The 23268-nt window shown below is 41.2% G+C and overlaps 1 protein-coding gene across 1 annotated transcript in view; it reads right to left on the bottom strand.

The window, feature by feature from the left end:
- Positions 1-228: 228 nt before the first annotated feature.
- Positions 229-23268, bottom strand: part of Larp1b (La ribonucleoprotein 1B) — a 103427-nt gene continuing 80387 nt past the window's right edge. Inside the window, 6 exon segments of the mRNA XM_036190240.1 lie at positions 229-1177; positions 3178-3305; positions 4313-4422; positions 5421-5565; positions 5945-6105; positions 18887-18993. Coding sequence (XP_036046133.1) covers positions 1019-1177; positions 3178-3305; positions 4313-4422; positions 5421-5565; positions 5945-6105; positions 18887-18993 — 810 coding nt within the window. The 3' untranslated portion in view covers positions 229-1018.

The following is a 23268-nucleotide window of genomic DNA, read 5'->3' as shown; positions in this document are numbered from 1 at the left end:
TTAAAAGTCAATTCAAATCATTCAAAATAATTTATTTTCTAAATTTCACAAATAAAACTATTATTTACATCAGTTGTAATAGCACTAAGTATTAGAAATCAATTTGTTTCAACTCTTGAAAACAGTTATGAGCATAAGACAAAATTAAAAGAAACAAAAAGAAAATACGAAATGCTTCTGTTAGGTGATGATAATACAATTGCTTTGACACACCAACTTACAAACATAAACAACAGACACATTAATTAATTTATTTACATAAATATTCCAGCAGAACCCAACTGTTTTCCATCACATGTGCAAGTTTTTGTAGAATCACAAAAGTTAATCTGTCTGAATCTATATACCCAACTTGTGCCAATTCAGAAAGCTCCATATCAACATAGCACTGTGAAATCAGCAACATTTGAAGCCCACAGGCTTCACAACAACTATAGTCTGTTGTGTATTGTTTTGGAAAAAAATAAAAATAAAAACAAAGAAAAAAATTCCTTCAAACTATGTATATACAAGAAAAAATGTATCTTTCATATCCATTTCTGAACTTAAAACCTATATACATAATCCTTCATTGCTTTTGACATGTTCAGATATGGACAGACAATGGGACCATTTGACTCTTTAAGAGTTCTATAGAAGAGATGAATACAACATACTGTATCTTCTGTAAGAAGGATGAGCAGAAATGTCAGGTATTCCTTGTGTGGGTGTGTTTAAATGTATTAAAGGAATTTTGTTCTTGTAAACAATGGCCTTCAAGAAAACCTGAGGCCAAAGAGCATTACTACAGGATCTCCTAAGGTCAACCAGACCTTGATTGTGGAATCAGGGTAAACGTGTGGAATTTATCTTGCTAGAAAAATAGACAACCATTTTTCTTCCTTTTTGTTTTCTGATTATCACAATTAAACATGAGAAGATGCTAATGCTGATTTCAAGGACACACTTTCCTGTGGTCATCTACTTCCCTGGTCCTTCACCCACAGGGGCCAAGGCAGTATAGTCCTGGTGTGAGTTGTCACTGGGCGCCTGTGGCTTTCTCCTGCAGTTCACTGGTAGATGCAGGCTGAGCAGCACTTGGTGGTGTGGAGGAGTGAGATGGAAGTCTATGATGATTACTCTTCTCCCCATTAGTAGATGAATGTCCTTTTCTTCCAAATTCCTCACTAATGGAGGGCTGCAAAGCATGAAAAGACACCTTTACTACTCCCCTCAGTGTCTAAGGCCAGACTTTCCAAGCAGGGGATTCATAGTGGTGCTTTGAGCAACTCACAGTGTTAAGTTTGCATTTCCTTGGCAGACTGGGATTAGCTTGTTCAGTCAACATAAACTTGACTCACATTTGGGGAATAAGCACAGAGGGGGTTCCCTCTTTGCAAGAAGACGCTTGGATATGCTGCAATTCTAGCCCCTTCCTTTCCACTGAGCTCCCTATTCTGGGCTTCTCCAGTGTCTAATGTTTAACAGCTGAATAGAAGCAGAACGGGGAGATAGGTGCCAAGCCAAACAGCCTCAAGCCAGTTTGACATTTCACCCAGGATTCCCATGCTGGAGGGACTAGATAGTATTATGAAAGATACTAAATTAAACACCTTCAAACCCATTTAGACTGTAAGCATGATGGGGGAGGGTACTCTGTATTTAAAACAAGTGCACTGGGGTCTTTTTCAGTTATACAGCATCGGTCCAACTGTATATATACCATTAGACTAATATTTTTGAATCTTAAAAACAAATAAAAACAGTCATCTTCGGCTCTCTGTTGTACTTAGAACTGAGGGTCCACATTTGTGGCTTACATTGAGGCAGGAATGATACCTTTCCTACTTTCAGCCCTCCTTTCTTCCTTTCAAGTTATTTTCTTGGTTTAACCTTTTTCTTTTACACTTGAAATCAAACCAACTAAAAGTACCTACCAGTTAACAGTCTTGCATTAATTTGCCAGGGATCTACCCAATCCAGAACTACTCACACACAGTGGGCTCAGCCCTTACACTAACTTTATTATGAAGAAACTCTAAATGCATATCAGCACACACTCTAAAAAATTATATGGATAAAAGCACAGTAAAAAGTAGAAAGTTGCTGCCAGGCAGTAATGGCCCATCCCTTTAGTCCCAGCACTCAGGAGGCAGAGGCAGATGGGTCTCTTGAGTTCAAGGCCAGTCTGGTTGACAGACTAGTTCTAGGACAGCCAGTGCTACTCAAGGAATCCCTATATGGAGCACCGCCTCCCACCGCAGCCCCCCAAAAAAGATATAAAGTTGGGGCTGGCTGTTCTGGCAGAGGACCAGAGTTGAGATTCCCAACAGTGATATCATCAGGTGTACCACACCCTCTTGTAACTCTGGCTCCAGTAGATCCAAAGCCCTCTCCTGGATTCTGTGAGTTGTCTCCATAGATACATACACACATGCTCAAATAAAATAATCTTTGAAAGAAAGGGTAAAAAGTTTGGGTGAGGATACAGCTCAGTGGTGAACTCTTGTTCAGCATATACTAGGCCCTCAGTCCAATCTTTAGCATAGAAAACAATTTAAAGATAAACCAGACAAAATTAAGTGAAAAGGTTTCACATTAGAAAAAACAGTGGCATATCCTTAGTCTAGAAGCCATTGAAGTGTGGATGCTTATCCAAATTCAAATGCACTGACAACTGTACCATTTATATAAGATGTTCACATTGGGAACTCTGGGTGTGTGTTCATTAAGTGTGCTTGTGTCTGTGTATATGTGCATGTGGAGACCAGAAGTTGATGTTGGACATCTTCCTCTGTCACTCTCCACCTGTCTTTGGAGACAGGGTCTCTCACTAGTCCTGGAACTCATGAATTTGGATAGGCTGGCTGGCCACTGCTCACACACCCTCTCCTCAGTGTCAGAGTTACAGATGCACACTCCACTGTACTCAGCTTTCACATGGATGCTGGGGATAACTGATGCAGGTCTAACAAGTACTTTACCAACTGATCTATCCTGGGAAATCTAAATGAAGAAAATAATGGTAATTTTCTTATCTATTTTTGTACCTGCTTTCAAAGTTTGATGTCAAAAGCAGAAAGTTAAAATTTCAAAATTAAAAACCAAAAAAATTTAAGATTAACATTATAAAAATTGGTTAAGTTATAAAGTTATACAGGTGATAAAAAAAAATAAGGGAAGGAAATTAAAACTTACATCAACACGGAAGTCTTCTAACTTCTTAAAACTACAGAGGTATTCCTGAAGTTTTGGGTCGACAGACTGTGTTTTAGATTGAGAATATTTCAAATAGGCCCAAAATTTTTCCAGTCCATATAGATGGCCTTAAAAACAAAAGAATATGTTATATGGAACTAACAAATCTATCATGTATATGATCCCACCAGTAGTAAACCATCTGCAGCCCAATAAGACACACAATAAATTAGCAATGGTGGCAGCTAATATTCACTGATCATTTGCTATATAACAGGTATTATTTAAGTTTTTATCACAGATCAAAATAATCTGAAACACACATAACTGGCCTGGTGAGATGGTTCCTCTTGTCTACATTACGGATGGGAACACGGAGCTAGCAAGGTGGAGGAACTGACCTAAGTCATATGGCTACTGAGCAAGGGAAGGGGACCCAGACCTAGGTATCTGGACCAGAGCACACCTAATTATGCTCATGAGATGGAACACTAGTGAGCAGCCATGTTTATCAAGAAGTTAATGTTGACATATACCTCTATAAGGTAAAAGCACCTCACAGGCCAAGTGTGGTTGCCCACACTTTTAACCCCGGCACTCAGGAGGCAGAGGCAGGCAGATCTCTGTGAGTTCAAGTCCAGCCTGGTCTACAGAGTGAGTTCCAGGACAGCCAGAGCTGCTACACAGAGAAACCCTATTTCAAAAAACCAAAACCCAAACTGAAAACCAACCAACCAACCAAACAACCAACCAAACAAACAAAAAGCCTCTCAGGAGGAGCCTTCTCACCACACGGTGTCCCACCTTCATCAAGAACTGTAATAGTGGGCAGGATCTTAAATTATACATTCTGAAGGTAAATTCTACAAGTTCTTTCTTCTTTACTGAAGCTACATCTGTGTTTGTCTGTGTGCTCACACACACACACACACACACACACACACACACACACACACACACACACATGTGCAAGTGGGTGCAGGCCAAGTTGCTTTTTAGAGCAGATTCCTTCCTTTCACTGTGGGGTCACAGGTTTGACAGCAATGCCTTTACCCACTGAGGCATCTTGTCAGCCTTCCTTTCTAGTTATTGACAGTTCAAGTCTACAGTTTCCAAAGACAGTGTTTATTTTTACCAGATTCGTAGTCTTTTTTTGTTTCTTCTTGAAAATCCTTAAAAATTTCTTGTCTGAATTTTTTTTCCAGTCCATAACTATAAAACCTGAAAAGACATTCTAACCCATACCTATGGAAAGGAAGAAAATGGTATAAAATTGTGGCTTTGCTAGAATCCTGCAGGTACTTCACAGTGATATTTTATACAAGCAAACACGGCACAAACCTCAATGAGAGGTAATTTCAGTAGTATTTCTTTCTTTTTTTTTTTTTTTCTGAAACAGTGTCTCACTCATTACTCAAGGCTCCCCCACAACTCACAGTGTAGTTTTAGCTGGCCCTGAACTTGCCAGCCTTGTGCCTCAGCTTCCTAAGTTCTTGGATAGTGCACAGATTTTAATGGACATGCTAATTAGTGCAGGGCAGTGTTATTTCCTAAGAACCGGTCAAAAGATTCAGTGACATTGGAAATGGTTTAGATTTTTCTCAAAGCAAAGTTTAAATTGTATGCTTGTTTCTTGAATATAATCTTTTGTCTGGAAAGGTCCACAATTTTGATCTCTTCAACTATAATGGCATAAGCTTAATTAGCTGGCCCCTGACAGTTATAAAGTATACTCACAGCAGATCTGTTGACAAGAGAGCTGTGAACTCACGTTACATATCAGAAAAGCATTTCCTTGTCTCTTCTTCTAACTAGAGACCCTGGGCAAGGACTAAGGCATCTGCCTTGAAAGCTGCCCTTCTTTCTTAGGTCACTGCTCTGTGAGGAGCTACACTGAAAATATTTTATGTGAGGCCCTTGTGGCTAGAAAATGATACCCTGGCCAGCAGCCAAGGGAAGGAGCCCAAGAAGGACCGGTAGAGATGCCAGCCCTGGAACTATCCTGAGCAAAGCCCTATGAGGAACCTTGGGTTGGAGCTACCTGGCTAGATGCGTCCCATAGTCCTGCTCTTAGGAGTTAACAACTGACTGTTTTCATCTAAGTTTAGAGGTTGTTTACTGTGTAGCAATAGAAAACAAATATAGTCCTCATTCCAGTTACGTTGTGATTATTTTCAAAATCAGACTACTTGAAATTGTGTTTTTTAAAAGAATATTAGAAAAAGCATTAGGAAACGTTTGACCTGTAATTCTCTTTTGCATCTTCCCAAGCAAGTTGTCTAAATTCCTCATACATTTTCCTATTGAAGTGGTCTCTGAGGAAGAAGGACCAGAAACGAAAGAGGGTGTTCATTTCCTGTGACTGTCCAATTCCCAAGCGTTTTCTCTCTGGAAAGAGATAATACCTCAAAAATGAAAATACCAAACAAAATCCAACTCTGAAACAGTAATTGAGATGCTCCTAACTAGAGGACCAACAGTAAACCTATGACACACTGTTCAAGTTATAAATACTTGTCAACAGTACAAGAATGTACTAAATTGACTTACTTATGTGTTTAAGCTGTAAAAAACACAGGAAAATATAAACTAAAGGTATCTATTTATAAGTACATAAAATAAAAGGCTATCTTAGCAAGATCTGAAGTGACATCAAGTTTTAGACTCTCCTCTAACATCAATATGCTAGACAAAGGGCAGACACTTGCCATTTAGACTGAGTTTCCCTATGATGTCAACACAGCTAGGCAAAGGACCTGCATCTTACCACTTAAACACCTTCGACGATACTTGTGGTACACTTGTTGGGTAAAGCCATTCTCCTTCAGCAGTTCATGAGATGGATGCTGGAACTTTGGGAATGAGTGAGGAGTGCAGCTGCAGCTTCCTGCAAGTGGTGCACCTTCCGAAGGTGAAGCATTTGAGCTGCTGTTTGAGGAGAGGAAAAAGTATCAGTGGTTCTCCCCAAACAAGAAGACTGGCTTCTCATCACCAGAACTCATGTGAATGCTGAGTGGACACGGCAGCTCCCTGCACTTCCAGATTCAGAAGGTGGAGACAGGAGATCCCTGGAGCGAGCTGCCTAGCAATATCAGCCATATCAATGATTCTGGGTTTGACTCAATGAGTAAGGTAGAGAGTAACTGAGGGATATTCCCGACATCAACTTCCATCCTCTCTGTGTCTGGGCACACATAGCCACACAGGTATATGTGCATATATGTGTACATGTGCGCATGTACACCCATAGAAAGAAGAAAAGGAAAGCTCCCAAACATAAAGCAATGTGTGCTTCTTATTTCATTACTGCCTGCCTGAGCAGTGGAAAGCCATCCTTAACTATTGATGCACACATCGACAGAAGATATACTATACAGGTCCAATACAGCATCACTCAGGACAATGTCACAAATTCACTAAAACTCTAAAAAGAAAATTGAACAGTGCATTTACTCTTCCAGATTGTTAATTTATTTGAGATTAGCTTTTGTTGTTGTTGTTGTTGTTGTTGTCAACGTTATAGTACCAGAGAAAACCTCAACTTAACTAGATTAAAATGAAGGATGGAATGAAAGATAAAACCTGACAGGGAGAAACTAATAATCTCACCTTCTCAAAGTCACACTTGCATGTGTCTAAATTAGTCCCCTCGGAAGTCCCTAACACCTTGGTCTTTCTTTCCTATGAACTCACTGTTCGAGTTTAGGTCTTCTTCTTCCCCCAGGTTCACTTTTCTTCCTCTATGTTGCCACCAAGATTCTCCTAAGACGGCAGTCCACATGAGCAGTTCTCAAAGTGCAGGCTGGCCCTGGAGGGTACAGGAGAACCTTCCCAAAGCCAGCAAACCCAGGCTGTTTGCATACAACACTAAGACACTCTCTGCTCTTTCTAGTGTTGGAGTCTACCCTACAGTATAAAAGTCATGGTGTGTTGACACAAGCTGGGGCTGTAGTTGAGGCTTATTACTAACAATATTCTTCCCCACTGTGTGCTTGCAATGAGAATCAAAAGTAGCTTCACTTTTGAATGAAGTGGAAAAAGTAACTATGACATCACAGCTACAGAGTGACAGAAACATGGAAGCCTCAGATTTTTACGGGGGAGATGTTCTGAAAACCTTCAACTGCACACTTAAAGCAGGATGGAGATGGAGAAAAGGCAGGAAGAGATGTACATAATCTACAACCCCAACAAATCCTGGCTGCTCACTGACCAGACAATATAGCCCAAATAGAGAGCTCCAGGTTCTGTGAAAGACATCTCAAACAGGAAAGGTGGGGAGTGACAGACAATATTGACCTCTGCCTTGTACACCTGCATGCACGGGGGCACATACCTACACACATGCACAGTTAAACTTTCTGGTGTGTGTGTGTGTGTGTGTGTGTGTGTGTGTGTGTGTGTGTGTGTGTGTGTGTGTTTACCACAATTTAAAGATAGGTGACAAAAACATAATGCTTCCACAGTCTACTAAAAAACAGATGCACGCATGTGATTAAGTTGTGAGGTAAAACAGGCAGCTTTCACATGGAGTACTGTTTTTTAAAAAATCTTTATTTGTGAGCTATCTTACCTACCACAGCACTGTCTGAATTAGAGTGACTGATGATTACATTCTCCAGGTTCATTATTTGTGAGATGGTGCCTTGACTGGATCTTTAACATCAAGAAAAATTACTGGGTATTTTCAATGATAAAACTTGAGTTTTCAAGCAAAAATGAGATTTTACAAATTTTGTATTTGTCAGAAGCTAATACCTAAGAAGACTTTTAGTGGTGGTGCATGCCTTTAATCTTGGAATTTGAGAGGTAGAGGCAGGTCTCTGTGAGTTTGAGGCCAGCCTGGTCTACATAGTGAGTTCCAGAATAGCCAGAGCTGTTTCACAGAGAAACTGACTCAAAAAACAAAACAAAACAACAACAACAAAAAGATTTTTTTTCCCACTGATACCTAAGGACCTTTCTAATAAAATAATGGCCTTTTTGTGTGCTTATGTTAAGATATGTGTGATGTAAATTACCATGTTAAACACTACGTGTAAGCATATCATTCATTGGCATTGTATATATAATGGTATGCTGTCACCACCACCATCCACACCCCAGACTCTTAGCAAGTTCAAGACTTACCTATTAACCAGGGATGTCTACTCTGCCTCTTACCCACAAAATGACCTCATTCTCCTTCCATCTCTGAATCTGTTTTACCTACTTTATGCCAGTATGATGATACAATTTATCCCTCTATATCCAGCACTTTTTACTTTGTTTTCAAAGTCCATCCTTGTAGCAAGGATCAAATTTCAGGGTCCAGGAATGTGGACCAGTGGCAGAGGGCTTGTCTAGCACATCCAAGTTGCTGGGTTTGAACCAAGCAATATAAGGCAATCCCATTCTTTGATAGCTGAATAACACCTATATTCTGCTGTTCTGACATGACATTGTGTTTATTTAGTCATGTTGATGGACATTTGAGTTTCTAACTTTTGGCAGTGAATATTGCTGCTATCAATATGGGCCTACAAATGTTTGTATGACTTCAGATGGGGATGAGCATAAAGCTCTTTGGCAAGGTGCTTACTCAGAAGCATGACAGCCTGAATTAAATACCCAGAACCTGCAATTTAAAAAAAAAATCAAGCAGTAGCACATGCTTGTAATCCCAGTGTTGGGAGAGATGGATGGAGGTATATCTCTAGGGCCCACAAGGGAGCCATCCCAGACTTCTAGACAAGTTCAAGGCTAGTCAGAGACACTGTCTCACAAAAAGGTAGACAGTGCCTGAGAAACATCTAAGGTTGTCCTGACCTTGACATGAATAGAACACAGTTATGAACACCTGTATTTCACACAAACATGTACACGTTTACCCAAATACACATAGGAATGTACATTGTCTTAGAGTTTCTATTGGTGGGATGAAGTACCATGACAAAAAAGCAAGTTGGAAAGGAAAGGGTTAATTTGGTTTACATTTCAGCATTGCTGTTCATCACTGAAGGAAGTCAGAACAGGAACTCAAACAGGGCAGGATCCCAGAGGCAGGAGCTGATGCATATGCCATGGAAGGGTGCTGCTTACTGGCTTGCTTCCCATGGCTTGCCCAGCCTACCTTTTTATAGAACCCAGGACCACCAGCCCAGGGATGGCACCACCCACCATGGGCTGGGCCCTCCCCCATTGATCACTAAATGAGAAATGCCTTACAGATGGATATCATCGAGGCATTTCCTCAACTAAGGCTTGTCCTCTGATGAATTTAACTTGTGTCAAGTTGACACAAAAAACTTATATACACACAGAATCCCTCTGGGTAGACTCTAGGAGTAGTATGTCTACAGTAATTCTACATCTTGACATTTTGAGAAAATGCTGAACTCTTCAACAGAGGCTTCAGCATTTTATGTTCCACTAGCAATACAAGAAGATTCCAATTGTCTGCATCCTCACAAACATTTTCAGAAAGTTTTTATACTTCTATAATCATGTTGGGCTACATAACAAGACAGAACAGACTTGGGTTGGCTGAAACAACAGAAATTATTCCCTTAAATTCTAAAGGCTTCTAGAAGCCCCAAAACAAGATGACCAGTAGAAAAGGTGTTCTGGTTCTTTTCTGTCAACTTGACCCAAACTAGAGTAGCCTAGGAAGAGGGAACCTCAATTGATGAATTACTTCCATCAGGGTCTATAGGTAACTTTGTGGGGGCATTTCCTTCATTAATGATCAATGTAGGAGCCCCCAGACCCTGGGGTATTTGAAAGCAAGCCAGTAAGCAGCAATCCTTTTTGGATCTGTTTCAGTTCCTGCCTTGAAATGCTGTCCTGATGTCATTAAGTGATGGACTATCCTCTCTCTGCCAAATTAGTCTTGGTCAATGTTTTATCATAGCAGAGAAGTAAACTAGGACCCTCTGAGTAGTGGCATACACCTGTAATCTCAGAATGCAGGAGGCAGTAGGCAAACAGGTCACATATTTGAGGCCAGCATGCTCCACATAGCATGTTCCAGACTGGCTTGGGCTCCATCGTGAGTTATTATCTCAGAGCCAATGGTGGGAAGAGAACCTAGTATAGTACACCAATTGCCTAGCATGCACAAGGCCTTGGGACTTGATTATCAGCATCCTCCCATCTCCTAAAACAGAGCTGATTTCTGGTGAAACTTGCATGTGACCACCTTCTTGCTATGTCTCGTCTTCTGTTCAGGCACAAAGAAACATGCCTGGTGTCTCTGCATCTTCTTATAAACCTCTTTATGAGGACATATGTATTTTAGAACAGGATTCTACTCCTATGCCCTCATCTATTGCCCCCTTAAAGGCCCTATCACCAAACACACTCACATGAGAGGTTAGAGCTTCAATATATGGATTCTGGGGTACACAATTCTATTCACTTGACCTAGTGGTATCTTGAAAGTTTTTTTCTTATTTTTTTTAGTTTTTGTCTAACCAAAGACTCTGTCACAATTCTTTTCGTGTGTTGAGTTGCCAAATGTATATCTTATCTTCTCTAGAGAAATGTCCATTTAAGTTTTTTGTATATTCTAAAATCAATCTATTTTTTCATTAAAGATGTATTTTCATTTAATTGTGTGTGTCCATGTGTGGGCATGTGGAAATTCAGGTGACTAAAGTCCAGAAGAGAACACTAGCTCCTCTAGATCTGGAGTTACAAGCAGTTATGTGCTGTGGGATGTCTTTCTGTATACTGTGAGTATGTGTTGCTCTGATTGGTTGATAAATAAAGCTGCATTGGCCTATGGCAAGGCAGCTTAGAGGCAGGTGGGAAATCTAAGCAGCTATATGGGGAGAAGAAAGGAGAGGTAGGGAGATGCCAGCTGCCTTCAAAGGAACAGCAAGATGCCAGCAGACCAGTAATGCCACAGCCACGTGGCAACTTACAGATTAATAGAAATGGGTTGTTACAAGAGCTAGCTAGCAAGAAGCCTGCCACAGGCCATACATTTGGTAATTAATATTAAGCCTCTGAATAATTATTTTATAAGTGGCTGAGAGAAAGCAGGGCTGAGTGGGACTGGAGAAAATTCCAGCTACAGTTGTAAGCCACTCACCAGAATGCTGGGAACGGAACATGTGACCTCTGTAAAAGTAGTTCACATTCAACCCTCAGCCTGTAAATTGGTTTATTTTATTTTATTTTTTAATTTTATTGTACTTGTTGTTGAGTTAAAAGAAGTCTTTAGATGTCCTGGACTTAAATTCTTCATCAGATACATGATACTGTAATTTCTCCACTCAAATAGATTGCTGAGTAGATGGCTTCCCTGCTGCACAGATGTTGATCATCTCAATGTGGTCCATTTATTTTTTTTCTTTTATTGTCTGGCCTTTTAGTGTCAAACTCAAGGAAATGAAGCCAACGTCATGAGGTTTTCTATGTTTGAATGACCAAGCATGTGATGGCTTATTTCTGCGCTTCTCTTCTATTTCATTGGTCTATGTATCAGTTATTGGCCAAGGAAAGTAATGTAAAATAAGAGTTTATTTCTCTGAAGCTGAAATTATAGACAGTTGTGAGCCATATGATGTGAGTGCTGGTAACAGAACTCTGGTCTTCAGCAAGGGCAGCAAGTGCTCTTAACTGCTAAGTGATATCTTTTCATCACCTGGAGAAACTTTCAAAGGTGGGAAGTGTTCATTCTCAATTATTATTTTGTTTAGAGTAAGTTTTAGCTATCCAGGGCTCACTGCAATTACATTAAATTTAATTTTTCTATGAGAAAGTGATCAGAGTATTGGTAAAGAATGTGGCCAATTTATAAATTCTTTAGATATTACTGATGTCTCAGTAGTGTTTATACCTTCCCACCCATTAACATGGGATGCCTTTGCATTTATTCAGGTCTTCTACATTTCTTTCACCATGGTTTTTTTAATTAATTATTATTGTGTGGATGTATAGGTGGATGCAGGGGTCAAGCATTTGTTGAGGTCAAAGCACAATCTCACGGACGCTGTTCCCTTTTCCACTTTACATAGGTCCTGGGGATAAAACTCAGGTCATGAGGCTTGTGCAACAAATGCTTTAAGCACAGAGCCATCTCCCTCTCCTCTTATCAGCCACCCTTTTGTTTTGTTTTGTTTTGGGTTGGAGACAGGGTTTCTCTGTGTAGCTCTGGCTGTCCTGGAACTCACTCTGTAGACCAGGCTGCCCTCGAACTCAGAGATCCACCTGCCTCTGCCTCCCCAGTGCTGGGATTAAAGGCATGCCTCAACACGCCTGGCTATACAGAGTCATCATTGGCTTCATGGTTTATGATTTTGACATCCTTGGTTAGATTTATTCCTGAATACTTAATTTTGGGATGCTAATATAAATGCAAATGCTTTGTAAATTTCCTTTCCATATTGATCATTGGTGCTATATTGAGATACAATGGATTTTTTAGGCAGTATTTTTCAAAATCAACCTTAATAGTTTTCCTGCTATGGTAGTTTGAATGTAATTGGTCTCTATAAGTTCATAGAGAGTGGTACTCTTAGGAAATGTGGCCTTGTTGAAAGAAGTGTGTCACTGTCGGGGCAGGCTTTGAGTTCTCTAGTGTTCAAACTATACCCAGTGTGGACACAGACTCCTTCTGCTGCCTGTGGGTCAAGATGTAGAACTCTCAGCTCCTTCTCCAGCACCATGTCTGCTTGCATGCTGCCATGTCCCTCCATGATGACAATGGACTAAACCTCTGAAACTGTAAACCAGCCCCAATGAAATGTTTTCCTTTATAAGAGTTGCCGTGGTCATGGTGTCTCTTCACAGCAATAGATCCCTGATACCTGTAGATTCCTTGTAATCACACTATCCATACAGAGTTGTGCATCTTCCTTCCCAATCTGATGGTTTTTGTTTCTTGTCTTCTGGCTCTGGCTAGAACCTTCAGTACACTGTCAAGGATCAGCTAGGACTCCTTTCTGTGAGTACAATGTTGTGATTTCTATTTTCAAAAATACCTTTTATCACATTGAGGACACTTCTTTTTACTCCTAATTTTCTGAGTTTTTAATCATGAAAGGCCATATCAATTGAAATGACCATGTATGTTTTTATTCTTTAGTTCTATTAATATTATAGATTATATAGATTTATTTTCTTATGTAACTCCTGACCATAGTCAATAATTCTATTTATAGGCTACTTAATTTTACTTGCCAATATTTTTTTAATGACTTTTGTGTCTATCTTAAAAGAGACAGTGGCTTGTAATTTTATTCTCTTTAAATGCATGGTAGAATTCACTGATGTAACCATTTTCTCCAAGATGTTTATTGGGAAGTTTCTGACTTTCAATTCAATCTCTTATTACAAGTCAGTTGAGATTTTACTTCTTCCTAATTCAGTCAAAAGTATTGCTATAGTTTGGATGTTGAGTGTTTCCAAAGACTTGATCACCAGCGTGATGCTTTGGGGAGGTGGTGGAACATTTTAGAGGTAGAGTTAAATGGTGAGTCTTTAGATCAGAAGCCTGTAAAGGGGATGATGGGACCCTGGCTTCCTCTTTTCTCTCTTTTGCTTCATGACCATGGGGAAAAGGGCTTTACTCTGTCATGCACCCCTGCCATGATGTGCTTGCTTCCTGGGCCCACCACAGGTCCAGCACAGGTCCACAGCACAGGTCCACAGCACAGGTCTAGCACAGGTCCATAGCACAAGTCCAGCACAGGTCCATAGCACAGGTCCAGCACAGGTCCACAGCACAGGTCCACAGCACAGGTCCAGCACAGGTCCACAGCACAGGTCCATAGCACAGGTCCACAGCACAGGTCCACAGCACAGGTCCAGCATAGGTCCACAGCCCAGGTCCAGCACAGGTCCACAGCACAGGTCCAGCACAGGTCCACAGCACAGATCCACAGCACAGGTCCAGCACAGGTCCACAGCACAGGTCCAGCACAGGTCCACCACAGGTCCATAGCACAGGTCCAGCACAGGTCCACAGCACAGGTCCAGCACAGGTCCACAGCACAGGTCTAGCACAGGTCCACCACAGGCCCACAGCACAGGTCCAGCACAGGTCCACAACACAGGTCCACAGCACAGGTCCACAGTACAGGTCTAGCACAGGTCCAGCACAGGTCCACAGCACAGGTCCACCACAGGTCCAGCACAGGTCCAGCACAGGTCCACAGCACAGGTCCACCACAGGTTCACAGCACAGGTCCACAGCACAGGTCCAGCACAGGTCCACAGCACAGGTCTAGCACAGGTACACAGCACAGGTCCAGCACAGGTCCACAGCACAAGTCCAGCACAGGTCTAGCACAGGCCCACAGCACAGGTCCAGCACAGGTCCAGCACAGGCCCACAGCACAGGCCCACAGCACAGGTCCAGCACAGGTCCAGCACAAGTCCACAGCACAGGTCCACCACAGGTTCACAGCACAGGTCCACAGCACAGGTCCAGCACAGGTCCACAGCACAGGTCTAGCACAGGTACACAGCACAGGTCCAGCACAGGTCCACAGCACAAGTCCAGCACAGGTCTAGCACAGGCCCATAGCACAGGTCCAGCACAGGTCCAGCACAGGCCCACAGCACAGGTCCACAGCACAGGTCCAGCACAGGTCCAGCACAAGTCCACAGCACAGGTCCACCACAGGTTCACAGCACAGGTCCACAGCACAAGTCCACCACAGGTTCACAGCACAGGTCTAGCACAGGTACACAGCACAGGTCCAGCACAGGTCCACAGCACAAGTCCAGCACAGGTCTAGCACAGGCCCACAGCACAGGTCCAGCACAGGTCCAGCACAGGTCTAGCACAGGTACACAGCACAGGCCCACAGCACAGGTCTAGCACAGATCCACTGCACAGGCACACAACACAGGCCCACTGCACAGGCCCACAGCACAGGTCCAGCACAGGCCCACAGTACAGATGCACCCAACCACAGGCTGTGGAACATCCAAAACTGTGGGCTCAGATCAACCTTTTCCCTTTCATCCTTATTTTTATGGATCTAGAACTGTGCTCAGTGCTCTCTCCTGTGTAACCTCTGAAAGACTGACAGCAGTGTGGACATTTCCTTTTTAGTGGGGATTAGTGAAAGCTAGGAGGACATCAGATGTCCTGCTTTGTCACTCTCTCCTTATTCACTAGAAACAAGGTCTCTCAATGACCCCAGAGCTAGGCTGGCTACCAGCAAGCTCTAGTGTGTCTGTCTCCCTCAGAGACAATGCTAAGGTTGCAGAAATGCAGCCATGCCCAGCTTTTCATGGGGGTGCTGGGGATTCAAATGCAGGTCCTCATGCATGTGCAGCAAGTGCTTTCACCCACTAATCCATCTTCTGAGCCCCTAATGTGCTCATTTTTATTTTGGATATTTCTACTTTTATCTGGTCAGTTTAGAGCTTTGTTAGTTTTGCTGATCTTGTTAAGGGTTCAATTCAGTGCTCGATTTTCTGTTGTTTTATATTCTGTTGCCACTCTTTGCTCTACTCTATGATTGTTTCTTTTTATCTTTGGGTTTAGCTGGGTCTCCTCTTTCTAGTTAAAAATACAGATTTTCATTAACACTTTGAGAATTCCATACAATGTATTTTGATCATATTCACGCACCACTTCAGTAACGAGGGGGGCGGGAGCAAACAGAACGGCACAAGGGGCTGGGACTGGAACTCAGTTGACAGTGCTTTCCTAGCATGAGTGCACAGGCCTGGGTTCAGTCCTGTGAACACGCCTGCAATCCCAGCACACAGGAAGTAGAGGCATGAAGTCAAAAGCTCAAGGTCAACCATTCTCAGCTACATATTGAATTTGAGGCCAGCCTGAGTTACATAAGACCTTGTCTTAAAAAAAAAATAAACCATCAAAGAAAATTGAGTTAACATAGTATGATATGTTGCAAGATAGATACCAAAAGCAAAACAAACAAAAGTCAGCAGTAACTATTTTGTGTGCAAAGTTAAAGACATTATGGTAATGCAATAGCTCAAGCCACAGCCAAGCTCAGGGTCACCACTGACACAATCATGAAATGGACTTTAAAATGATTGTCTGTCATTAAATGTTGAAGATCTGTTGCCAGGTGGGAACACACACCTTTAATCTCAGCACTTGGGGGACAGGGTAGGGTGATCTGAGGTTGAGGCTAGCCTGGTGTACATAGTGAGCTCTAAGCCAGTCTGGGCTACATAAGACTCAGTCTCTCTCTCTCTCTCTCTCTCTCTCTCTCTCTCTCTCTCTCTCTCTCTCTCACACACACACACACACACACACACACACACACACACACACCACCCAATGTACAAGGTAAGCAACACATATAAACTTGTTGAGGAAAAAATAGTATGTATGCTTAAATATAGGTCAAAAGTTTTCAAAGTGAGAAAGAGAGGGAAGTTAAACACCAGAGATCCAAGAGCACTGAGACATTACATGTTATGACACATGTGTATTGTGACTCTAAAATAAAAGCAGCAAAGGGAAGAGGGTCTGAAGAGACAGCTCAGAGGTTAACATCATTTACTGCTCTTGCAGAGGACCCAGGTTCAGTTCCCGGTACTCACATGGTGGCCCACAACTACCTGTTCCAGGTGAACCAAGCCAACTGCTGGTCTACAGGGGCTCATGAACATACATGGCACACAGAAACCCACTCAGACACATACACATATAAACAAAAAATAATTTTAAACAGTACTGAAAACAGTAGAAATTTTTCCTAACTAAATATAACAAACTAGTACTAAGACTACCAGAGAAATATAACAGGATAAATATTGTGTGCATACAAATGTGTGTTTAACTGTAAATACCACGGAGAATCTGACAGAGTCATGTTTGGTGGTTCATAATCTCACACATGGAGGCTGGGGTCTGAGGATAGCTGGAATCACATAGTGACACACAAAAACAAAACAAGAATCTTGACTGCATAAAGTGACTGTTTCAAAAACACAGCAAAACATCCCAAATACGAAAAAAAAACCCTTGTAGCTACGTTAGCTACTGACAAGGCAGCTTTCAACAGGAGATACTGCCAAGGACACAAGAAAGTGTACCTAGTGGGGACACAACATGGTAGTGACCTGTATTTAAGTGTGTATAGACGTTAAATTCATCATCATCATCATCATCATCATCATCATCATCATCATCATCCATATTTGTGGCAAATTGTAGGGTAGGACAGGGAATAGACAAGTTACAAATGTCAATTATTAGCAAGAAAAATATAACATGATAAAATATGACTCTTAGGAACTCATTCACCTGGCGACACACTCCTTTAATCCCAGCACTCAGAGGCAGAGGCAGGTGGACCTCTATGAGTTCAAGGCCAGCCTGGCCTACAAAATTAGTTCCAGGACAACCGGGGATACACAGAGAAACCTTGTTTCAAAAAAGGGAAAAAAGCAAAACAAAACAAAAAAACATATTCTACCTAAATTAATTGTCACTGACCATTCCCTACTGATCTCAAAACCTGCTAAAACAAAGCAACACACACACCAAACCAAACGGAAAAACAAATAAATGAAAAACCAACCAACTCATGGGTTAAAACTGTTCATGGAATAACACACACACACATTTTATTTGTTAAGGACATTTACATTTACATTACATTTAATGAGAGCAGTGTAAACGCACTCTATGTAGGTATTGATAAAATAAGTTTCAAGATTGTGAATTTAGGATGAACTCTCTAGCATTTGTTTTCATAAAATTAATCTTTCCTGGGTCCCGCCAAATGGCTCAGCAGAATTTAATGTGAGACAAAAAATGATCAAACAGTAATTCTGAAAATATCTACTACAAACAGGAAATAGGCTTTAATTGTTTTATTTTTATTGTGTGTGCAGGCACACCTACACACATGCCATGATACTAGAGGACAGATGATGAGGGATTGGTTGTCCTCCCACCACATGAGTTCTGGGGGCTAAACTCTGGTTGTCAGACTTCATCGTAGGTACCTTTACCAGTGAGCCATCCCATGAGTAGGTTTTAAATAAACAGCATAGTAATGATTTATATTTTCACCTATTTTTGAGGTAAATAAGGGTCTTTTTAAATATAAAGCTAAAAGAAAAAAATACATCCTGCTAATAGATTATCTAAATTGTTTCTTCCCAAGAGGAAAATAAAATCCAAAATATTTTGTTTCTATTCTGCATATGTGTGTATATATAATGGCTTTTCGAGACAGGGTTTCTCTGTATAACAGCCCTGGTTGTCCTGGAATTGGTTTTGTAGACCAGGCTGGCCTTGAACTCACAGAAATCTGCCTTCCTCTACCTCCCAAGTGCTGAGATTAAAGGCCTGAGCCAACACCACCCAGATCTGTTTCTATATTCTTAACGTAGTTTGAGTAGATCATTTAACACAAAATTCTTAGCACCTCTCAGGAACCTTCTAAATATTATAAAGAATCTAGACTCCTTATAAAGAAAATTTCCAACACTCACACCACTTCCAAATCTAACGATCCCCATTTATAAGAAAGAACTGAAATGGAAAGCATGCTGTACCACTGGAGTCTTCTCTGTGCACCCCTTGGAGAACCATCTTGAAGTCTCTCCTCCAAGTGCTCCCTGCAGAGCTGTGCTTCTTCCCCACTCTGTGATTGCTCGCTGTTGTATAATTCTCTATATATTAATTTTCAAATCCTCCCAGACAGTAACTTAGTACCCTTTTCTGAAAACTTGAAATGAGAGCACAAGACAGTGGCTAACAAGCAGGTACCTGACAGAGGGTGGTCTTGGCCCATGGTCCCTGGAATCCATCACCCACCCAACGTGATACTCTAGAGGGGGGTTTGTGCTGTGACTCGTCTTCCTCTTTCGTGGACTCTAAAGAAAAAGTCAAACATTGCAATTTCTTTTGGTAGTATGAACTTCACAAGAAAATGAAACCCTCTGACTGCAAACTAACTCACACATTTTCCTACTGCAGATGGCACATTGTGAAATCACATGAAGTCACAAAACCCAAACACCTTACACATGAGTTGCAAAGCTTAACAACGAGGACCCTGACTTGGTTTGAGTACAAGGCTAAAGGAAATCAACACAGAATAATTCACTACATGCTCATTGTCTTTTATATGACTCTGTAAAAGAAGGTGCTTCCCTTCCTTGTTGCAGAGGAGAGTGAATTTCAGAGAACTGAAAGGAAAGATAGAGGTGAGGAAAAGAATTTTAAATTATTTTAACATTATATATTTTTTTAAATAGAATCAACCAGGTTTCTTTATTTCAGTCATCCCACACTATCCTTGAGGGACTGGTTCTAGAACATTCCTGGTGTACCACTATCAAAGGATGTCCAAGTCTCTGATATGGAATGTGTAATATTTGTATATAACTCTGAGCCTCTTCTCCTATGCTATAAAATCATTACTGGATTATGTATGACATCCAACACACACACACACACACACACACACACACACACACACACACAGGAAGGTGCTTCTCAGCATGAGAAAACATCACTACAGTAAATACCATTTTCAAGTGAATTGTTACAATTTAGAAATGTACACATTAAGATGCCTTCTCTTGCACTGTTAGAGGACATACAATGTAGGCCTCACATCCTGGTTGTTAGTACCTTTACATGGATGGCACTTGGTTCTTTGACCACAGGATAAAATCTCAGTGTTTTTTTAGGATCTTATGGCCAAGGCATTCAATGTGCTTTGGGAGCCCACCCAGGAAGAATCCTGAGAAATGATGGAACTGCAGAGGGCATTGTGTGAGCCTTTGTTACTAAAGTCATTTCTGAAAGATTAAACAGCTTCTAAGCTCATTTATCAATCAAATCTGCAAAGTAGCTCTTGAAATTACTTTAGATGCTAGGAAAAGACTTTACATTGAGAGTAAAGACAAATCTGAAATTGTGTAGGCACAACAGTTTTGCATTGAAACATTTCAATTATCTTAAAAAGAATTTAAAAAAATACTAGTTAACTGATACCTAGTTTTACAACATTCCGTTCTGTTTTCTAGTGATCAGGCAAGATGGTTCCCAGGTCAATGTACCTTCTACTAAGGCTGATGACCTGCATCCTGGTGCAGAACTCATATGGTGCAGGCAGAGGACAGATGACTGCACGTTCTCCTCTCACCACTGCACATATATTGAGGGAATGTGCACCCACACACGTGCACAAACACATAAAATTATGGTGATATTTTACTTGTACTGAAATGTGATTTTATTTGAATGTTAATAAATAAAGTTGCCTGGGGGTCAGAGCTAATAGCTAGCCATAGCAGAAGCTGGGTGGTGGTGGCGCACACCTTTAATCCCAATCACATGGCAGACAGATCTCTGTGTGTTCAAGGATACAGTCAACATGGAGACACATGCCTTTAATCTCAATACCAACATAGAAGACCTGGAGGTCTGTATAGACAGGCAGTGATGAGGAGGTCATGTGGTTGGGTTTACAACCAATGAGAAGGCAGAACAGAAAGTCAATAAAAAGACAGATACACAGAAAGTAGGTCTCTTGCTGAGGGGAAGGACAGCAGCACCAGAAAGTGTAAGAAGGTGGTTTTAAGACTCAGCTCTTAGCTACTGCTCTGACCTCTTGAGCTTTTAACTCTGCTCTGTGTTTCTTATTTAATAATAAGTCCCTTACATCACAATAAATAATACAACTTTTAAAGGAAGCCTTACACCCCTGTTGTCATTTAGAATTCAGTTTCCTTCTTGCATACCCCCCTCAGAAATATCCAAGCTCTAAAACTCTGTATTTTAATGTTACTACATACATACAAAAATATTTTCCCTAATTGACTCTATACATAGGACATCAATCTTTGTTTCATTCTCTAAACTAAACATGTCTCTTGTACTGGTGTACCTTTCTCCAGGGTTTATATGAATGAAAATGCCATAGAGCAGGTGGTCTGACTTTCTCAAGGCTGACCACCTCACCACTCTCTGCAGTGGCTCACCAGCTGGCACTCACCAGCAAGCAGCACATCAGACTTCTGCCAATTTCACAGCCAAGTCAAGACCAGTTTTTCTTCAGACTTAAGTACTTTCACATCATAGGATCTGAATGTTATTTACACTTCCCGAGTAGTTACAGTGACCTTGAGCGTGTTCGCACAGACCTACTTAACCTTCCAGAATTCCCCTTCTGTGAGCGTATCACTCACTATCCTTTGGCTGTTTTTCTATTGAGCTATTTGCCTTGTTGATTTTTTTCATGAAAATCTTATGGTAAGACAAGTGAGCCAGAAGATGGACCAAGAACCAGTGGCCAACATTCAGGCTCTATTTTTGTGTTTCTTGTGATTCATATCTGTTTCTTCTTTCATTCCACAAATAATATCAAGTACTTAATATCTGCATATACTCTGCAAGGCTGTCAAGTCAAAACTGAACTTACCCACATGCCACTCTTCCTAAGATTCCTCTCGTGTTCACCAGTTGCTCTGAAGAGCCCAGGAGACCAACCTCCACTCAGAACCCTGCAGTCCAAAAGCCTGTCTCTCCTGATTTGCTCCACCTATTCCCATTCTACACTTCAATTATGGTTTCCCAAACAGCCATCCTGCTTCCTTGATGCATAGTTTTTCCTTCTCTCTGTAAGTTCTGTTCTTCATCTTGTGTACAACCAGTAAGCTCTGTTTCTTATCTGAGACAATGCTTGAGCACCTTCTGCCAGCAGAGTGAGTACTTTTTGTGACTCTCTGCACTTTATCCAGCCGTTGCTTCTGCTATAGCTTGGATCTGGAATACCTCCCAGAAGCCCAAGTGTAAACAGCTTGGTACCCAGATTGGCACTGTTGGAAACGGTGGAAACTCCTAACTCGGTAAAGCTTAGTGGAGAGTCAGGTCACACACAGGCATGCCTTTGTCCCTCCCCTTTCTCTCTGAGCCTCCCACTCACCATGAGGTGGAAGGCATCTTTGCTCACAAGCTCCCACCACAGGTACAAAGGCAACAGCCAAGTGACCATGGACTGACTTCTTAAAACTCTAAGCCAAAATAAAATTCTCCTTCTTCTATGTTTCTCAAATATTCTATCATATCATTAGAAAGCTAATTCATAGTTTCAACTTAGCCCATTAACATTTACTCTTATCTAACATCTCACAAGGCCCCCGAAAACAGCAGCCACAGTATCACTGAGTACCAGTGAGAAGGAATATTAAACTTCATTCAGTTGTGTTTATGCTATTTTATTTCTGCCAAAATATCACAGTCTTGAAAATAAGAATGAGCATATACTAGAACAATGTCAAATCAAGCACTAAGATGAAAGAAATACCAAAACTCTAGGATCAGCAACTTCCCGGAACAAAGAAGCTCCCTAGTACTGGGTTATGACCTCTGAGTGATTTGCACTGGGTTTGCCAAGGAAATAATGACTGAAGTATACTGTACAACATAAGCCTTGGAAATCCTGAGCCTAGAACCCAATAATACTGAATTATTAGAAACATGTACAAGAGGAAATGAGAACAACAAAGATCAAAGGACAGGAGCAAACTTTAGGAACCCCATCAATTATCAGCAATATGACAACAAAACAATGGCTGGAGCAAGTCACAGGGAATCGGGCTATGAACTCTATGAGCCCACAATGAAACGTTGAGACTCAGTTACACTCAAAGGTTGCTGGGATACAAACTCAATATTTTGAAAATTGACCAATTGAATCACAAGAAACAAGGGTTTGTTACTTTCCTACAAAAATTTAGTTTTATTATCATTCTGAAACATATGAAGAAGTATTTCCAGAAGAACAACGCAACTGCGAGACTGAGTATGAAGTTCCAGAAACAAATAGATGGTGAAGACCAGTCAAGATAAATAAAGAATGCCAAACTACCAATGATGCTTGTCAGACTGGCACATGGAATCCCTTAAGCTAACTCCTACATTTTATCTGTATCTGAACATTTCAAAAATCAAATGATAGGGATTTGGGGATTTAGCTCAGTGGTAGAGTGCTTGCCTAGCAAGCACAAGGCCCTGAGTTTGGTCCTCAGCTCCGGCAAAAAAATAAAAAAATAAAAAAAAATCAAATGATAAAGGCCTTTTAATTACATTTATGCACTTCTGTGTAGGGGGTTTGAGGGTATGGAGGTCAGAGGACA

This window comes from Onychomys torridus, chromosome 6 (genome assembly GCF_903995425.1).
Source record: "Onychomys torridus chromosome 6, mOncTor1.1, whole genome shotgun sequence".
Classification (NCBI taxonomy): domain Eukaryota; kingdom Metazoa; phylum Chordata; class Mammalia; order Rodentia; family Cricetidae; genus Onychomys; species Onychomys torridus.
The sequence above is the reverse complement of the archived record's forward strand: the minus strand, read 5'-3'. Positions and strand labels throughout refer to the sequence as shown.